This window comes from Hoplias malabaricus, chromosome 1 (assembly GCF_029633855.1).
Source record: "Hoplias malabaricus isolate fHopMal1 chromosome 1, fHopMal1.hap1, whole genome shotgun sequence".
Taxonomy (NCBI): domain Eukaryota; kingdom Metazoa; phylum Chordata; class Actinopteri; order Characiformes; family Erythrinidae; genus Hoplias; species Hoplias malabaricus.
Genome location: NC_089800.1, coordinates 32434682 through 32451587, shown reverse-complemented (window position 1 = coordinate 32451587; position 16906 = coordinate 32434682). Strand labels below are relative to the sequence as shown.

Genomic DNA, 16906 nt, shown 5'->3' with positions numbered 1-16906 from the left:
TTAAAGAAACACTGTACTCGGTGAGAAACAAGTGTAAACATCAGAAATAAACTCAGTACATCAGAATAAAACACACCATAACTAAGGGTTTTTACTGTTTGGTGAGGGGTAAAAGTGCCTACATTTTTTGTGGTTTTCCTAAGCTTTTGACCACTTCATATATATTTCAGTATCTCTAAATTGTTTCTTTTACAAATTTGAAGGATTTTCTGTAAAAATAAATTATGATAATGTCTCTAGTTTTTCACTGCCTGAGGAATGGGTATATCGGCTTTACATATCGGCCATCGGCCACTACTGCTGTCTAAAAATCTGCATCGGCATCGGCCATTAAAAACCCATATCGGTCGATCACTAGTCAGCCTGTCAGTGCTTAGCTGCTGCGGCAGCAAATGCCCTGGTTTAAGGGACTGTCACCTGCTCAGAGCTGCGCAGCGATGCCACCTTAAACTCCTAATGCAAGCCTTTTGTTGGTGGCGGGTGAGCACAGGTGCTGGACGAAGTGCTGGATTGTGAGGCAGACAAAGATTAAATGCTTCTCCTTCTTGTGGAGGTGGCATTTCTGTCTCATGGCAGCGATGGCTGGACCAAATAGCTCTTTAGGGTCCACAGGAGCATCAAGGAGATCCACCTTCTCCTTGTCACTTACACTGGACAGTTTCAGCCAGAGTGTTCTCTCTCCAGTCACCGCAAGGCCCATGGAGCACCCAAAGCTCTGGATGGCACTGGGTAACGTGCGCAGACTGAGGTCTGTAATGACACAGTAGCAGATGTGACTATGCTATAGTGTTAAGGACTCAGTAGGAAGGAGGAGGAAAAAATGTAATCCCAAGCTTGACGACGAAGCTTTGATAGTTCGTCTGTGAACAGTTTAGTTGGAGACAGCTATCCAACCGCACTGGGGAAGGTACGTGATCTTTATGTGGAAAGAAAGCGAGAATGATGCAGCGTTTGGGTGCTCATCAGAAGTTTGTATATACCGGGTAGTTAAATATGACTTCACTGCGTTTGCTTGGCTGAATATCCACCCACTGTATACAACGTGTCCCCAAAAAGTGATTATCACTTAAATATGTTATCGTTAAATAACAACGGTTTTTGAGTAATAACAAATCTGATCGAAATATTAAAACTATTCAAATGCATATTTACCACTTTCTCCTGGGGAAGAGGTAAAAGGTCACGATATACGTCACATCTCGTATACTCGTGCATCATTTAGAATCCTGAGTTTACTTGTAGTAAATATGACTTTGTTCGCCGTTCGGGTGCAGTTTACAAGCTGGAAAAATTGGTATTTCCCAGTTTCCGACATCACTTGGTGGAAGCAGGGTATGGGTTATGTAATTAATAGGTCGTGCTCCCATATCATAATTGTGATTGGTCTGTGTATCATGGTGTTATTGGTTCTTTCGTGGTCTGTCATACCAGGTGAGATACCGAGTGAATGCTGAAAGAGAACCACACATACACAAGGACAAAATGCCAAAAAGTGACCTGATGTGGGGATTAAACCAACAACCTGGACCTAGAGCTGTGTGACAGCAACTCCACCTGCAGTACCACAATGCAGCTTGCTTATCTATGTATTAATTAATCAATTAATTAAATGTATGGCTTAAAGTACATTGAGCTGATCTATGTTGAAAATGTGCTTGATAAATAACATTTCATATTATATTACAATCTTATGATGGAACCTTTTCGCAGGCATTTTAAGTCATGGTTCATGATAACGCACCTCATCACAAAACAAATGGTGATGGAAATAATGTATATAACCAATAATATAATAACATAAACAAGGCTATCCCACACTTGTTTTTCATTAGTGAAATCCATGTCAGAAAGAATTCCAGTCTGAGGTCAAAAAAGCTTTTGCTGATGATTCTAAAACTGTCAATTACTTCTAGTTTATTTAGAAAAATGCCTTTATTCAAATAATGTGCGTTTAATGAAGCCAGAATGTTATTTAGCGTACTAATTAAAACTGTTTGATGATATATTTACATTATTATGAAGTGAAAAACCTAGCTGAACATCCTCTAAGTTTTGTGATACCACCCTTTTGGTCAGAGGTTGTAGTGCTCTGAGTATTTTAGTGCTGCCCCTACTGTGCGTTTCAGCCCCAGCGTCCAGAAGCTCCTCGATTTTTGTGTTGGAAGGTAAGCTTGGCCGTGCTTTCTGCATTTCCTTTTACTTATATATATATATATATATATATATATATATATATATTCTAAGGACAATGTGTGTACTGCAAACACATTGCACGGTTCTTCCGCCTGTATTTAATATGCTGGATGCATCTGCCTCTGTTTTCCAAAAAGCAAAGGATTTCCTACAGACAATGCGGCATGGTGTGCACATGCAGGCAGACGCATGAGGCCCGTGGCATTACATTTTTCTATTTTGACTAGTTTTAAACATGCGGTTATTTAAACAATGGGTTTTAGTAGTGAGGGAGTTGTAAATGACCGGTTGCCGGTCATGTGTAGTGAAACAATTCAACTGTTACATTTAATGTAAAACTCGTTTGCTCCTCATTCGCTTGCTTATTTACGCAATTTTCAGTTCCACCTTAAATGGGCAGCAGTATCATTCTGGTGTCTCAGGCGCCATAATGTAGCAACTCCCCATTTAAGGTGGAACGGAAATTTTTAAAAAATGAGCTAATATTAATCAAACAAGTTTCACGTTAACTCCAGCTTTATTTTGACCTTATTTAACACAACGATACGCGTCTGCCATCTGTTTATAATTTACTTTATTTTTAACGTGAAAGTTATGCGTTACGTTTTAGACTACAAAACCAAGTGTTTTAACTCATTGGGAAAGTTTGGATGGTAACTTCAAGTGCTAGATGAACAATCCTATTAATGTTTGGTTGGTGAATAGAGACATGCACAAAAATAATGCTAGATTCAAATGCTTGATTAAAATTAAAGATTTATTGTGAAAAATTGAGCGCCAATTGTATATATTTACGTCTGCCGGCCGGGCCTAACCGGCGCCTTAGCGAAATTAAGCTAAGCTAATGTAATATTCTGATTCTATTAATTGCTTTATTTTTATCAGTTTATCTGTCTTCGTTGACAAACAAAATTAGAAACAGTATTACTTTGGGCGGTAAATGTGTATATATGTCAGATTCTATTAACATAAAATGGTCATAAGTTAGTTAGATTTTATGTTGCTAAGCTAAATTAAGGCTAAATGAACGCTGGTAAACGGCATGTAGGGTTAGCGTGCTAACATTAACATTTAGAGCCACATGTACTTGCTCCCGTGATGTATTTTAATCTCAAACTGACACAAATCGGTACTATAGTAAAGTCGCGTCCAACAAATCTTTCCATTTCATTATTTTGTATGAGGGGTTCTAAGGCTTTAAAAACAAAAATAATAATAAAAATAAGTTATTGTAACTCTTTTTTGAGAAGCCCTCTTGAATTTTAAGGTTTACTAGTTTCTGTTGAGTTTCTTAAATGAAATAGACATACCCTGCATTTTTCTTGAAGTACCTTATATTTGTGTAGTTTTGCAAACACACTGTTAAATCGCGCAGCTAAATTTAAATGACAGATATTTAACTTTTGTGTAGCTTCATGCCAAACGTTTGGTTAAGATTTTTTTCAGTAATTTCTCCATTTCTTGTAATCTTTTGTTTAAAGTACCTCTTTGTTAATCATTTAACGTCCTAAAATCTCCATGTCTAAGAGAGAAGTTTTCAAACTCCCATGCAGCTGTATATATTTCTGCCTGTATCCAGTACCCACAATCTCTGGATTTTCACTGGAGAGCACATTTTAAAACAGTCATAATTAGTTTGTGAACATATTTACCACTTTATTATTTATTAGAATTAGAAATGGGTGTTTTTTGTTAATTAATTTTAATCTGATATATTGTAATGCATCAGTAATTGCTTTTAGCTGAATAATTAGATATTGGTCAACTTAGATTCAGTGACATCACAAATAGAATTAACTTTAAATTTGCATATGGAAACCAATGAATGATATTCATTAGTGACACTCCATCTCCATATTTGTTATTGAATAATCATAATAAATACCAGTTGTCCTTTTACATAGTAGTAAAATTTCATGGAAAGGTGCAACCCTTGATCACGAATCTGATGACATCTAAAGTTTACTCTCAAAAGTTCAGTTGGGTGGGAACGCGAATAATTTTTTTCTGCTGTAGGAGCAACTACTGAGATATTAAAGAGATCTGCTGTTAGATTTTTACTTTCTTCTGGGAACATTTTTCTTTAAAATGTAACTTTTATTATAATTCATCTTAATGGTTTATTGTGGTCTGTTGATCATTACATTTGGATGGAGTTAAGCATAGCTGGTATTTTCATATTATGTTGAAGGATAAAGATTGAGACTGGATGATGTCTTTATAAAGAGTGAGTTGTTGTGCTGTGTTACAGAGCCGTGTTCTTGAGCGATGGCGGATCCAGAGTTAGATTTCACCAGTGGAGATGCTGGAGCATCTCTGACATACCCAGTTCAGTGCAGCGCTCTGCGTAAGAATGGACATGTGGTGCTTAAGGGACGACCTTGCAAAATTGTGGAGATGTCCACTTCCAAAACGGGCAAGCATGGACACGCCAAGGTAAACGTGAAGAACATTTTTACCTTAGAGTGACTGGACTTAAATTATTCACAGCTGTGTTCACTCTCAGGTTGGGTTTGATTAAATTAACTATTAGTGCAGAACCCAGCTTTAAAATGCATTTATTGAGTCAGTGACTGGGTGAGTGTGTGGAAATGCCCACAGCTGAGAATGACTTGGTGAGTGTGTGGGGAACTGTGCAGGGTGTGTTCTGTGCTGCATCCAGTGATTCCGGAAGGATCCAGATCCACCATGTTTCTGAACAGGATGTATTTACAAAATAATGAATGACTGAAATGTGTTGGTCAGTTTTAGATGACCAAGTAAGATGGTCAAGTCTTTGTATCTAAATCTAAACTTTAATTTGACTCTTGCTGTGATGTGAGCCCCCTGTTTGTCTGATTTGGTGAAAAAAGATTCTGATTCTGATGGTGATTCTTATTGTTATGATCTGGTTCAGGTTCATCTGGTGGGGATAGATATATTCACTGGAAAGAAGAATGAAGATATTTGTCCCTCCACTCACAACATGGACGTTCCTAACATCAAGAGGCTGGACTACCAGGTGAGTCCAGGGGAGTCTCGGGAAGGTGGGGTGGGTTTATTTGGACACTCGGGCAAAAAAGATGGCACTGAACATCCAGAGTCACGGGAAAATACTCTGTCAGTTTATCAAAACCAGAGGCTCTCTCTTCACCCCACCCCCACTTTTTTTTTTTTTTTTTTTGCATTTTTGGGACAGGGTCAAGGGACAATCATGGGCTGTGTTTGATATTATTTCTCCTCTCTGTCTTCAGCTACTCGGAGTTACAGATGGATACCTCTCTCTGATGAAGGATAACGGAGAGATCAGAGAGGACCTGCGGCTGCCGGAGGGAGACCTGGGGAAAGAGATCGAGAGTAAATTCGAGGCTGGAGAAGAAATGCTGGTCAGATGATTGATTTATTTGCTGAAATCCTTTAAAAGCCTGTGTTTTTAAATGTCTCATTTTGATCTTTAACCATTTGTGTATCTGCTGCAGTCTGTGTGAGGTATAGATTTTTGACCTCACAGATGTTTCATCTACAGAGCTTAGTCATTCTGTGAATTAGTTCTGACTTCACTCATTCAAAAAGGCTAAGAAATGTTAAAAATACATACAAATGTGGTAAATGATTTAGAATATGTTTCAGAATATGAACAATGCTCACAAAAATAAAGATTACTGTGGAGCAAAATTGAGGCATAAATGGAGGGGGGGGGGGGGGGGGAAGTATTATGTGCACATGAAGAAAACTGAATTAAAACGACAAAAAAAAACAGCTGTTCTTTGCATCATTGAGAGTCCTAAAACACTATTTAATGCCTCCTCCACCAACTGCTACAAGTAGTGTTGCATGATATACAGATAATAGAAAATTATATCAATATATTTTCATTAAAAACGGTACAATACCTTATATAATTTGGACAGCACCTTCAGCGCTTTGCCTCCACTCCCTCCTTTATGATTTTCCTGCTAGATGTAGGGACTTCCCAGACCTTCTAGTGAGTAATTAAAAAAAACAAAACATGGCACCCAACTAGCACCAGTGACTTTCTGTACAAAACTTAGTAGAAGAGCCGGTAGCACAACTTGTTAGAGCACTGGGACTGACAGCGAGAGGGGGAGAGAGCTCTCTCTCCATGGCTTCTCTGCTCCCATAGATGGAGCTCCAGGAGACACGGCTCCCTCGACGTGGCTCATCTGCCAGGAGTGCACGTGTTCCTGGGGTAAGACTCATGGGTGGTACTTGGAGGTTTTGGTTTGATAATGGCTGGTACTAAAAAGACTTGAGAGGCGCTCTTTCTCCAGATTGAATTTGATTTTTTGTTGTTTCTTCGTCTCTTACTCCTGCAGATCTCCGTTCTGTCTGCGATGGGGGAGGAGTGCGCCGTGGCCATCAAAGCAATGACTTCGAAATAAACCGGAACATCTCGGATCTCAGAGTGTTGTTCTAACGTCACCAAAGCTCCAGAGCTACGGCCTTCACACACAACCTCAGAATTCTGTTTAACTGCGCTGGGCCTTTCTTTCCTCTCCCCCTGCTCTTCTTTCCCCTCTCAGGCTCTTGCCCCACAACCATCCCTCCTACTTTTATTTCTTTTGTCTTTCCTCCTTCCTTCCATTCCTTCTGCTTCTGCATTCCAGATTTACTCTGACATTCCTTTACCCAGAATTGAGTCTGTTAATTTCCCCTGCCCTTTAAATCAGCCCAGCTGTGTTAGTGTTCCTCCAGAGGCAGAGTACTGGGGATTAACAACTGCATGATTTTACAGATGTAGACAAGTAATAAAAGTCATTTTTCAATAAGTTTCAATGCCCTTCTGCCTTAAAAACTGCGCTAAATCCAACGAAAACAGCCATAAAAAACCCCAAAGGCCACATGCTGTTACCTCTTAAAAGAAGCAGTGACTTTTTGTGGCAAATTTACCACCTTTATGCCCGCATTTTTCAATATTGCTCTGATGATTTTTGCCATAAAATAACGAAAAGCATCCAAACTCGGAGGGAAAATGGCATTAATTTACTTTCCTTTCACTTGAGGCCTTTGTTTAAAATGTTAAAGGGCCCATACGCTACATTTTCCTATTCTTTTTTTAAATTTTTTTATTTTTTTTTTCTTCCATGTATATGAACTAAACACAATCATAATTCAAATTTTCCAACCTTTAAATATTTCTGACTTTAATATCAGGCTGGTTTTGTTGCTGTGCCTTTTTGAGACTGACACGTAAATGAGCTCCGTTCTGATTGGCTCAACTCAATTTGTGTAATGTCAATTTGTGGGCGTAGCTAAACTGCTGTGGGCTGTAGTAGACAGGCCTTTTAATGTGCTGGGATTTGATATATCACAAAGTGTGTTTAAAATTGCGTGTAGATTTGAAATTTTTTTTTTAAACCAAAATACTCAGTTGTGTGGTATGGGCCCTTTAAATCAGCATTTTAACTCAGTTTAAGTCATTTATTTTTGTCATATTTTTGAGTAGCGTTTCCTCTGTGTTGTTTTTGGAAGGTCACGCCCACTCTGACATGTGGTTAACATGTGGAATTGTGGGTAAAAAGTGTTAAGTTTGGCACAGAATTAGGCTTTTTGAGCTTAGACCACATTCTAAATGCAGCTCTGCTGATGTTTACTCCACGTTTCCATCTTAAAACTGACTGTTTTTCTTTTGTAGGTTGTTTCCAGCTTCTCTATATGTTTTTAAAGTGCAGGAATTATGATTATGAAGCTGTTAGTTTGTTTTTAATGACCACTACACTAGTAGTCTTCCCTAAGCCATAATTTGAGGACCTGAACGCTACGGAATTGGTGGAAGAGGCGGAAAAGAAAACTCTGGGTGCAGGAGTTTTCAGGCTGATTTTAAATTGAATTAATAAAAGTGCTGGATCTAATTCACTATTAAACTCCAGATTTGGTCCTGTTTTTACCAAACAGTGCTGAAAAATATTCCCAGTGTCTTTATTTTCTGACTCATGTCTGTCTTGGTGTTTATCTGAATGAAAGTGTTACCTGAACTTTATTCCTCCAAACTAAGGCTACATTCACACAGCAGGGAAAAGTGGCTCAAATCTCATCTGTTCCTTCATGTGTCACACAGTTGTGTTTTGGATCTCTGTATGAACAGCGCAAATCACATTGAATCTTAATTTTTTAAAATCAATTTTGGGCCATATCCGATCTCTGCCTGTGTGAACGAACTTTCACGTTACATGATCCAGCCTATGGGCCAAAGCATTATCATTCTAATTTGAGGTGTTTGGCATGTGGAGACGACTGGTCAGCTCATTTTCATTTTGTAACAAATATTGGGAATGTTCCTGTCTCTCAGTTATGGGAAAATTCTCTTTTAGAGTTTCTGAATTTTATATTCTTTATAAAAGCAGCATGTGTCAGTATGAAGATGTATAAATGTGGATCATGGAAATATTAAACCCATTTTGTTGCCGCTCGTCATCTCTTTGAAGACCTTGTGTTTGTGAGAGACCTGGAAAATCTGCTTGGAATGAATGAAATGTTTTATGTTCTTTACAGTCTTTAATACTTGATTAATAATTGTTTTTAACATCTGATCTGTAATAAGGAACAGGTTGGTGGTGTTACACTGCTGCACTAAAACACCAGTCCGCTTCCATTCCTTCATTTATAAAAAGTGCTTTGTGTGAAACAGACGGACATTCCCTTCTGCTTGGGGCAGTTTAGGAGCATGATCTGTTCACGCTCATGTCAGATAGGTAACGTTATAGAGACTAGTATGAACGACAGAACAAAGTCCGATTTGAGCCACTGCTGCTGTGTGAACATAGTCTTACAGGGACTTTGTCTTATGTTTTAAAAGGGAATTCCACACATTTTTAGAACCTTCTCTCTAATGCTGTAGGTCAGGGGCGTCCAAATGTGGCCTGCTGTAATGTTAATTGGCCTGTGGCTTCACTTTAAAAAATAGGTCATTAGTGGCCCACTGGCACTGTGTGTTAATGAACTAAGCTAATCTTAAATGCCATTCATTTCTCTGGACCAGCAAAGTAATTCACAGAACAACATATGGTGATGGCTGCAGAAAAAAAAAAAAAACGACAGTGAGAACCGGCGATTTGCCGTAAAATGTTGGATTTTACTCCTTTGATATCTTGCAGCTGTTATTATGAAATTAATTAGTTAATAAATCTAAACTGTTTTATATGTTGTTTTGCAAATTTGTGTCTTTTATATTTTGAATACACTATTATTAATAATTTATGAATAATATATTTGGAAAGAGAGACTTGACCTTAAGAATGTTGATATGATACAGTTTGGCCCACTTTGAAAAATGTTTGGACACACCTGCCGTAGGTGAGGTTAAAATCAAACCAGTTGTAAAGGGTCTCTGGGTCCGGGCTCAGCCAGGCTCCAGACCCACAACTTTATCTACACCTTATTCTTAAGTTATGCTCAGAATTTGTTAAAACTGTTTGGAATTCCTCTATAAATTGTTAGTTTTTCTGAAATGTTTCCCACAGATATTTATTTATTTTTATTTTTTCTGGTTTGTTTTTTAAATATAAAACGAGCGCAGATCACAGCTGCAGTGGATCTGAGGGAGTAATTCAAGGAATATGTGTTTTGAGAGCAGTCACTAATCTTTAAAACATTTAAAAATGTTTATATTTTCCTTCATGTCTCTCTTTGTTATTATTTTTGATGATTGCCTTTCCCATAGCAACAGTTGCTAGGTCTGACAAGCTTGACAGAACTTATGTTCACTCTGAGCTCACAGCCTCTGCACTCAAGAAACCTACATTCTGGAACATTACTGTGAGGGTTTGTAAGTGTTTAGCCACATTAACACCAGTGAGGTCAGGTGCTGGTGTTGGAAAAAAAAACAGTTCTTGTAGTTTATTTAGCAATCAAAAAAGAACCAACAATTTTCTCCGAGCATGTTGAATCCAATGAACAGAATCATAGTTTAGTATTCTCTGATGAGATTGTTTTAAAAAAAAATTTTTTTAAAACAGTCATGTCAAAACAAATTCTGAAATTTGTGACATTTCACCCTTAAAAACATAAATACTTACCTGGCTGTAAATGCAGCTGCTATGTTATAGTTTGTAGTTTTCTAAACCATGTCCAACCTAGTAACAGTTGCTATGTAGCACCACAATTATGGGCGGGACTCGGATATTTTTTTGTTGTCCAGAGAGAACCTGCTCTAAATGAGTATCTTCAACACTCCCATCCAAATGTATCAGAATTGATTAAAATTCCCCCATAATCCCCTGCAGGGGTGACACAGCGCTGGACAGTGCTCTGAAGACGTTGGAGACTCATTTTTATCCAGTGGAGGTGAATGGTGTCCATATCTGCATTTACAGTTCACCCAGAGGATTATGGGGGGTTTTGAGACATTGGAAGGACCCCCCCCCACCATTAGATTTAGAGTTTATTTAGCCAAGAGGCTGGGAGTGAGCTGTTTATTGTTATTGTTTACCTCCATTTAGCTGTTTTCAGATCATTAACCCAATTGTCAGTACATCTCTCTAAGCTTTAGTCAGATAACTTCAGCCCAAATTTGAGGATCATCATATAGCAAAGGCCCAATCTGTCCTCCTAGGTTTGGGTTTAAATTATTTGGATAACTGAGAATCCCAGGGCATGATTTTTCAGAGTTGAGTGTATCAACTGTGGGATATGAGTTGAGGGACACTTCTGCTGTCCTGTGCTCAAACTGGCTTAAAATATCTGGCTAAACTCTGTAACCCAGCTCTGATGCCTGTGCTGTACCTGACTGTGGATGTAAATGTGACTGGTGTGGACAGAGACGTCTGAATTAAAGTAGCAGCTGAAAGTTGAGTCAAAGCGTCCTATTTTTATTTTACATTAGACTCTACAACAGTCTGTGTACACCCCTCTGTACTGAGATGTGGAACTGTTCTCTGTAGTGATGGAGTTCTTCTAGTGTGTGGAACAGTGGAATTGTGTTCTATGGCGTGATGGACTTCCTCTGGGATTAGTTGGATGGTGAGTCTGATCCAGAATTAATCCCCAACACCAGCCCCTGACCCTCACTGATTATCAGACTGAACTCCATCAGATGTTCTGGAGTCTTCCCTGATAATAGGTGTCCACAAATATTTTGCTCATACAGTGTGAGTTAGGGTTACATCTCCATCTAGAACCACTTTATCAGAAACACCCCCCTTCTACTGACTCTGACTGGCCACTTTATTAGGAACACCTAACAACACCCCTTCAAGTGTTTAATGCGTGTTTAGTGCAATGTGTGGGATTCTTGCAGGTGCTGTTTAGTGATGTTCTGCAGCCGCTAGGTGGCAGTGTTACACTGAGTGAACTAGGAGACCAAACATCCCAGGGCTGAACTAACCGTGAGTAGTGACTACAGCCAGCCAGAACATTAATACCAATTCGTTTCTTCCCTCATTGTCCCATCTCTCAGCTCCACTGTCCACTTTGGTCACTCTAGTTTTACACTTACTGCAATCCATCTGTTGCTCTGCATATTTTGTTACTCCCTTTCCACCTGTTCTTTAATGCTCAGGACCCCACAGAGCTGGTATGATGTGAGTGGTGGATCATTATCAGCGCTGCAGTGATACTGGAATGGTGGTGGTATATTGTATTGTTATGAATGGATCAGACACAGCAGTGCTGCTGGAGTTTTTAAACCTCTCAGTGTCACGGCTGAACTGAGAATAGTCTACCAACCCAAAACATCCAGCCAACAGTATCTTGTGTCCACTGATGAAGGACTAGTGTACGGCTAACACACACTGCAATGACAGCTTAGCTACTCTCTCTTTACATCTACATGTTGGACCAACAAGATAGGAGTGTCTCACAGAGTGAACATAGGGTTTAAAAAATCCAGCAGCACTGCTGTGTCTGATTCACTCGTACCAGCACAACACAATCTAGCACACCACCACCACATCAGTGGGTTAGTCCCACTTTTGCTGTTTTATTTCTTTTTTTATTTGGGTGATATTTATGAACATTGAGCTGTGGAGCCTTAGAAGTTCTAAAGGTAAAATTAGCTGTAAAAGTTGTGAGGCTGCCTCCCACAGGCCCCACAGTGTAGCAGCAGCGTTCAGAGCAGATTTAGCTTTATGGAAAAGGGATGGAGATAAACCTGTTTAGTTTTGTTAGTTATTAGCAAATTAGTTTAATTCAATAAACCATTTCCATGTGTGCTGCAGCACCCTCACTCTGCGGTGGGTTTGGGCTGTTCCCTTTGGCCTGTGTTGATCTAAGAGCTGAAGTCAGCCTCTGAAGCTGGAGTGAATTACCTCGTCCCTCCACACAGGAGCAGAACTGACTCCCTGAACCTGGAGCAAAGAGAAAAAAACAAGAAGCAGAAGAAAGGAAACAGAGAGCAGGGAGAGGAACAGTGTTCCCGTGCGGCCTTGGGGCCCAGGGCTTTTCTAATATCCTGGAAAACTATTCGAGTCTCCTCATCTCGTCCCCCTGAAATCCCCTGGGGCCACAGGTCAACTTCCAGCAGCTCTGGGGAAAACAGGTGGCCTGGGGGAGGGATCAAGGGCAGTTAGGCTCCACCCCACTTCTCCACTGTCAGTAAACACCGGAGGAAGCTCTTCAAACAGAAGAAACAGAAAGCAGCTACCAAAACAATCCCAGGGTGCACTGGTAGATTTAGGGGTCTGTGTCTCTGCTGGAGAAGGGGGAGGAAACACAGCTGAGCGGGAAGAGCTTGTCAGGAGAAACACCGCTGGTGTCCAGGGAATGTCCTGGGCTTCAGGAAAAACAACTACACGCTATTTATGTCTGACAGATTACATGAGATTTTAAACATTTTTGAGATTTCACTGAGGTTTAAGGGTGTTTTCACTCCAGTAGATTGTTTGGTCTGGTCTGAATCAGTGAGAAGTTCATGATCTTGGAGTATTTTTCTCTTGGTTTGGTTTGTTTTCACACAGCAAACCACGTCAGATTAGCAGCTAAACCTTCCCCAATTCTGTTTCCCTGCTCTGATATGTCCTATACACACAGTGGTCTCTGTCTACGGGAGTGTTCAGCTTAGATCTGCTGTGTTCACTTGAGTCGGGTCGGATCACGTTCTCACCAGAAATGAACCACACCAGAGATTGTTTGGGACTGGCAAAATAAGATAAACCTGATGCAAAACATGGGAATCTGGACAGTGGGGGTGAATGAAACCAGACGGCCTCTTCAAACAGCCCCTCATAGAAAGTGAGGCCAGTTAATGGTGGAAGACAGTGGAGGTGAATGGAACCAGATGTCCTTCTCTAAAAGCGCCTCACTGAAAGTGAGGACAGTAAATGTTGGGGGACAGTGGGCTGCAGGTGAATGGAAGCAGACGTCTTCCGTTAAAAGCTCCTCACAGAAAATGAGGACAGTAAACGGTGAGTGACACACATTGAGAAGGGGGTGGTGTTTAAACCCAGTCCTGGGTGCAAGACATTGTGAGGGACATTGATGGACTTGGAGACATTTTAGAGAGCAGCTGTAATGCGTCAGATGTTTTTCAATGTGTGGTATTTTATCAGTGAGTCCTGTCCTTCACCCTTCCTGTTCTCTCTGTTTCTCTTTCTTTCATATTTCTGCAAGGGAGTCACTCAGGACACACACACACACACACACACACACACACACAGTTTTCTGGTTTTGCTTGGCCTTGAATCTGAGCCGATAATCTCTAAAGCAGGAAAAACAAAGCGTTAAAAATCATGTAATGTGGGTGGATTTTACCTTTAAACACCTGAAGGCTGATAAGTGATGTCATTATTAGTTGATAAATAGGCGTGGCTTTAGGCCTTATTTCCATATTAGAGATTAAAGATGGTTCTTTAATTTTATATTTGAACAAATAAATAAAACTGTAAATAAACATGAAATCTCCAGAGAAGCAGCTGCACAGGAACAGAAGCCCCACCCCCATCTTTCAACCCCAGAGCTGAGTGACACACTTACTCACAGTCACACATATTGACTCACACATTCATTCACAAATAAATTCACTCTTATACTCACACACACACATATTCACATATGTATTGACTCACCCATTCACATACGTGTTCACTCACTCACATTCACATACATACTTACTCACACATTCATATACATATTCACTCACAAATTCACATACCTATACTCTCAATCATAGTGTGTGTGTGTGAGAGAGATAATGTGTGTGTTTGTGAGTGAGAGAGTGTGTGCTGGAGCTGAGTTCATCAGTAGCTGAACAACAATCAAAATAGACAGAATTCAAGTGAGAGAGAGAGAGTGAATGTGTGTGTGTATTGAAACCAGATGAGAGTAAGTTATGATCAAAGTGGGTTCTGGTTGAGTTGAGGATTCATCCTCCTCCCTATCTCCTCTTTATGTTCTTCCTCTCTCTCTCTCTCTCTCTCTCTCTCTCTCTCTCTCTCTCTCCCAACAGGTTCCCCCTGAACCTTCACAGTTTTAAAGGAGTCCTCAGACCTGTAGGGGTTTGGGGGGGGGGGGGGGTGTTATTGCTACAGGTCATAGCTTTCTAAAGTTAAATATGCTTTATACTCAGTGCAGAGTGGAACAACAAGAATGTGCCACTGTATTTAACTGTATTTAACACACACACACACTGGTATAAAGTGTGGAGATGTAAGAGGAGCAGGTGCCTGTAGAGTTTGTAAAGATGGCTCTGGTGTGATGCTGATATCTTGTTATTATGGGATGTGTTTGTGATGGAACTGGTCAGAACAGAGTGTTCTAGATAACCACTCACTGTGTGTGTGTGTGTGTGTGTGTGTGTGGGTCATATCTGGTAGTTTGTTGCTGCTGAAGGGACCTTACACCACATATTTCCTATATGCTATGTGATCAAAACTTTGTGGATAGCTGCTCCTCCAGTATTCACAATTCACAATTTTAATCCAATACACTTTGTATAATTTTTTGTGACTGTTTCCTCAATATTTATTGTTCTCTGCTCTGTTGGTGCTGGAAAAAGCTCCAGTGTTTGTACACAGCACTTGCTCCGGCAATAAATGCCCTTTTAACACCGGTAATCCAGAAATGTTACAGAGTTTACCCGGAGGAGCTGTGTGTGTCAGCATGACCACCCACAATATTTGTCCTGGACATTGCATGGACTAGGGGTGAAGTCAGAGTCAGCGCATGTGAGAACACACTGCACAGGCTCCACACCCACGCCTAAGGCATGAATTTCATTTCCCACTGCGAGAACGTATCTCACATAGAAAATCTCCCACTGTGCGCTGCACGTGTGACACGACACTCTGGGGTTTCTCTAGAGTTTCTCCAGAGTTGTGAGTGTCTCAGGCTGAACGGGCTCAGCTCTCTCTCTCTCTCTCTCTCTCTCTCTCTCTCTCTCTCTCTCTCTCTCTCTCTGTGTCCCTCTCATCTGGAGGTGTTTGGACGGCGGAGAAACTCCAAACACTTAAACGAACGAACCTAGATGAGGATGTTCTCTTCCTGCTCCATAGGTGGGTAACACTGACTTATTTTGGCTGTTACAGTTACATTACTTAAAGGAGCAATCTATAACATTGACAACAAGCATTTAAAATTGGAACTATAATACTGTTTAAACAAAACAGTGAAGAGAGCTGTATGCCTACTCCCTCTCCTCGAGCAGGATGCCAGTTTGAGAAAAACTGAATGAACAAGCAAGGGACGAACAAGAATTTGGGCTGAAATAGCTAAGAAGAATGTACCATAATCAACATATTTACACAGAAGTGTTCATCATTTCCCTAAAACATCTACCTACACAAAAAAAGTGAACATGTGGCCGCCATTTCCCTGCATTCAAAAGCCTTTACTGTCCAAATCCACCTGAAATATTTTGACTAGACAAGGCTGGTGTTACTTATCGATTTTCCCTTCCACCATAAATGTTGTTGAGGAGGCAGATCTTATCCACAATCTTTGTAGTGAAACATTTCATTTCAACTTACATGTGTCCGTTTAACAGTCCTAATGGCGTTATTCACCAGGATCTTGAATTCTCTGTTCTACCTTAAGAGCTGAAGCTAGCGCTATAGCTTTTGAAACCTTTTGAGCAATTATTATTCCACTTTATCCATTTAAATCAAACTAATGAATTGTATTATTCAACCAACTATTCACAATTTTTGTATCCAAGCATTTAGTTACACATTAAATGGGTCTGTTTAAGAGTCTTATTTGATTTGTTCTCTAGTTTCTTATTGAATACTTATTTCCACCTTAAACAGCTATGCGAAGCTAAAGCTAGCACTAGGATTTATAAAAAAACTTGTTTTGAAACACTCCTTATTTCCCTTTTTATCCATTTAAAACACACGACTAAGTGTAAATCATGTCACTTAAACTCTTATATTTGTTGTGTACTACCAAGCTTTATTTCTCTGTTCCACCTTAAATAGGTGAAGACTGCAAGATGCAAGACTTTTCAAACACAATTCTTACTCCTTAATTTGTTTAAAACACACACACACCACAGAGAAACACACATGAATCTGCATCAATTTCTTTTTAACAAACAATGGTATTTACACTTTTCAATCCTGTTGTTATTCACCTTTCATTCATTCATTATCTGTAACCGCTTATCCTGTTCAGGGTCGCGGTGGGTCCAGAGCCTACCTGGAATCATTGGGTGCAAAGCGGTAATACACCCTGGCCAATCCTTCACAGGGCAACACACACACACTCACACTCATTCACTCACACCTACGGACACTTTTGAGTCACCAGTCTACCTACCAACGTGTGTTTTTGGACCATGGGA

General features: G+C 40.0%; 1 protein-coding gene across 3 annotated transcripts; it reads left to right on the top strand.

Annotated features, from left to right (window-relative positions):
• The first annotated feature begins 772 nt into the window (after positions 1-772).
• eif5a2 (eukaryotic translation initiation factor 5A2) lies at positions 773-9252 on the top strand. 3 transcript variants are annotated; one of them, XM_066662401.1, is made up of 5 exons: positions 773-907; positions 4445-4629; positions 5090-5194; positions 5427-5558; positions 6510-9252. In XM_066662401.1, exons 2-5 carry the CDS (start codon positions 4462-4464, stop codon positions 6573-6575), a joined length of 471 nt encoding a protein of 156 aa, XP_066518498.1. In that variant the 5' UTR covers positions 773-907; positions 4445-4461; the 3' UTR covers positions 6576-9252. The 3 variants fall into 3 exon arrangements, with proteins under 3 accessions (XP_066518498.1, XP_066518496.1, XP_066518497.1); XM_066662399.1 differs by lacking the exon at positions 773-907 and adding an exon at positions 2036-2165 and having other exon boundaries at positions 6510-8637; XM_066662400.1 differs by lacking the exon at positions 773-907 and adding an exon at positions 2296-2387.
• Positions 9253-16906: the final 7654 nt, after the last annotated feature.

Bases quoted from the DNA above. Each gene is read 5' to 3' on its own strand.
- eif5a2 (XM_066662401.1), top strand. From the start codon at position 4,462: ATGGCGGATCCAGAGTTAGATTTCACCAGTGGAGATGCTGGAGCATCT. The intron at 4,630-5,089 runs GTAAACGTGAAG...GATCTGGTTCAG, and splicing joins GCAAGCATGGACACGCCAAG to GTTCATCTGGTGGGGATAGA. The intron at 5,195-5,426 runs GTGAGTCCAGGG...CTCTGTCTTCAG, and splicing joins TCAAGAGGCTGGACTACCAG to CTACTCGGAGTTACAGATGG.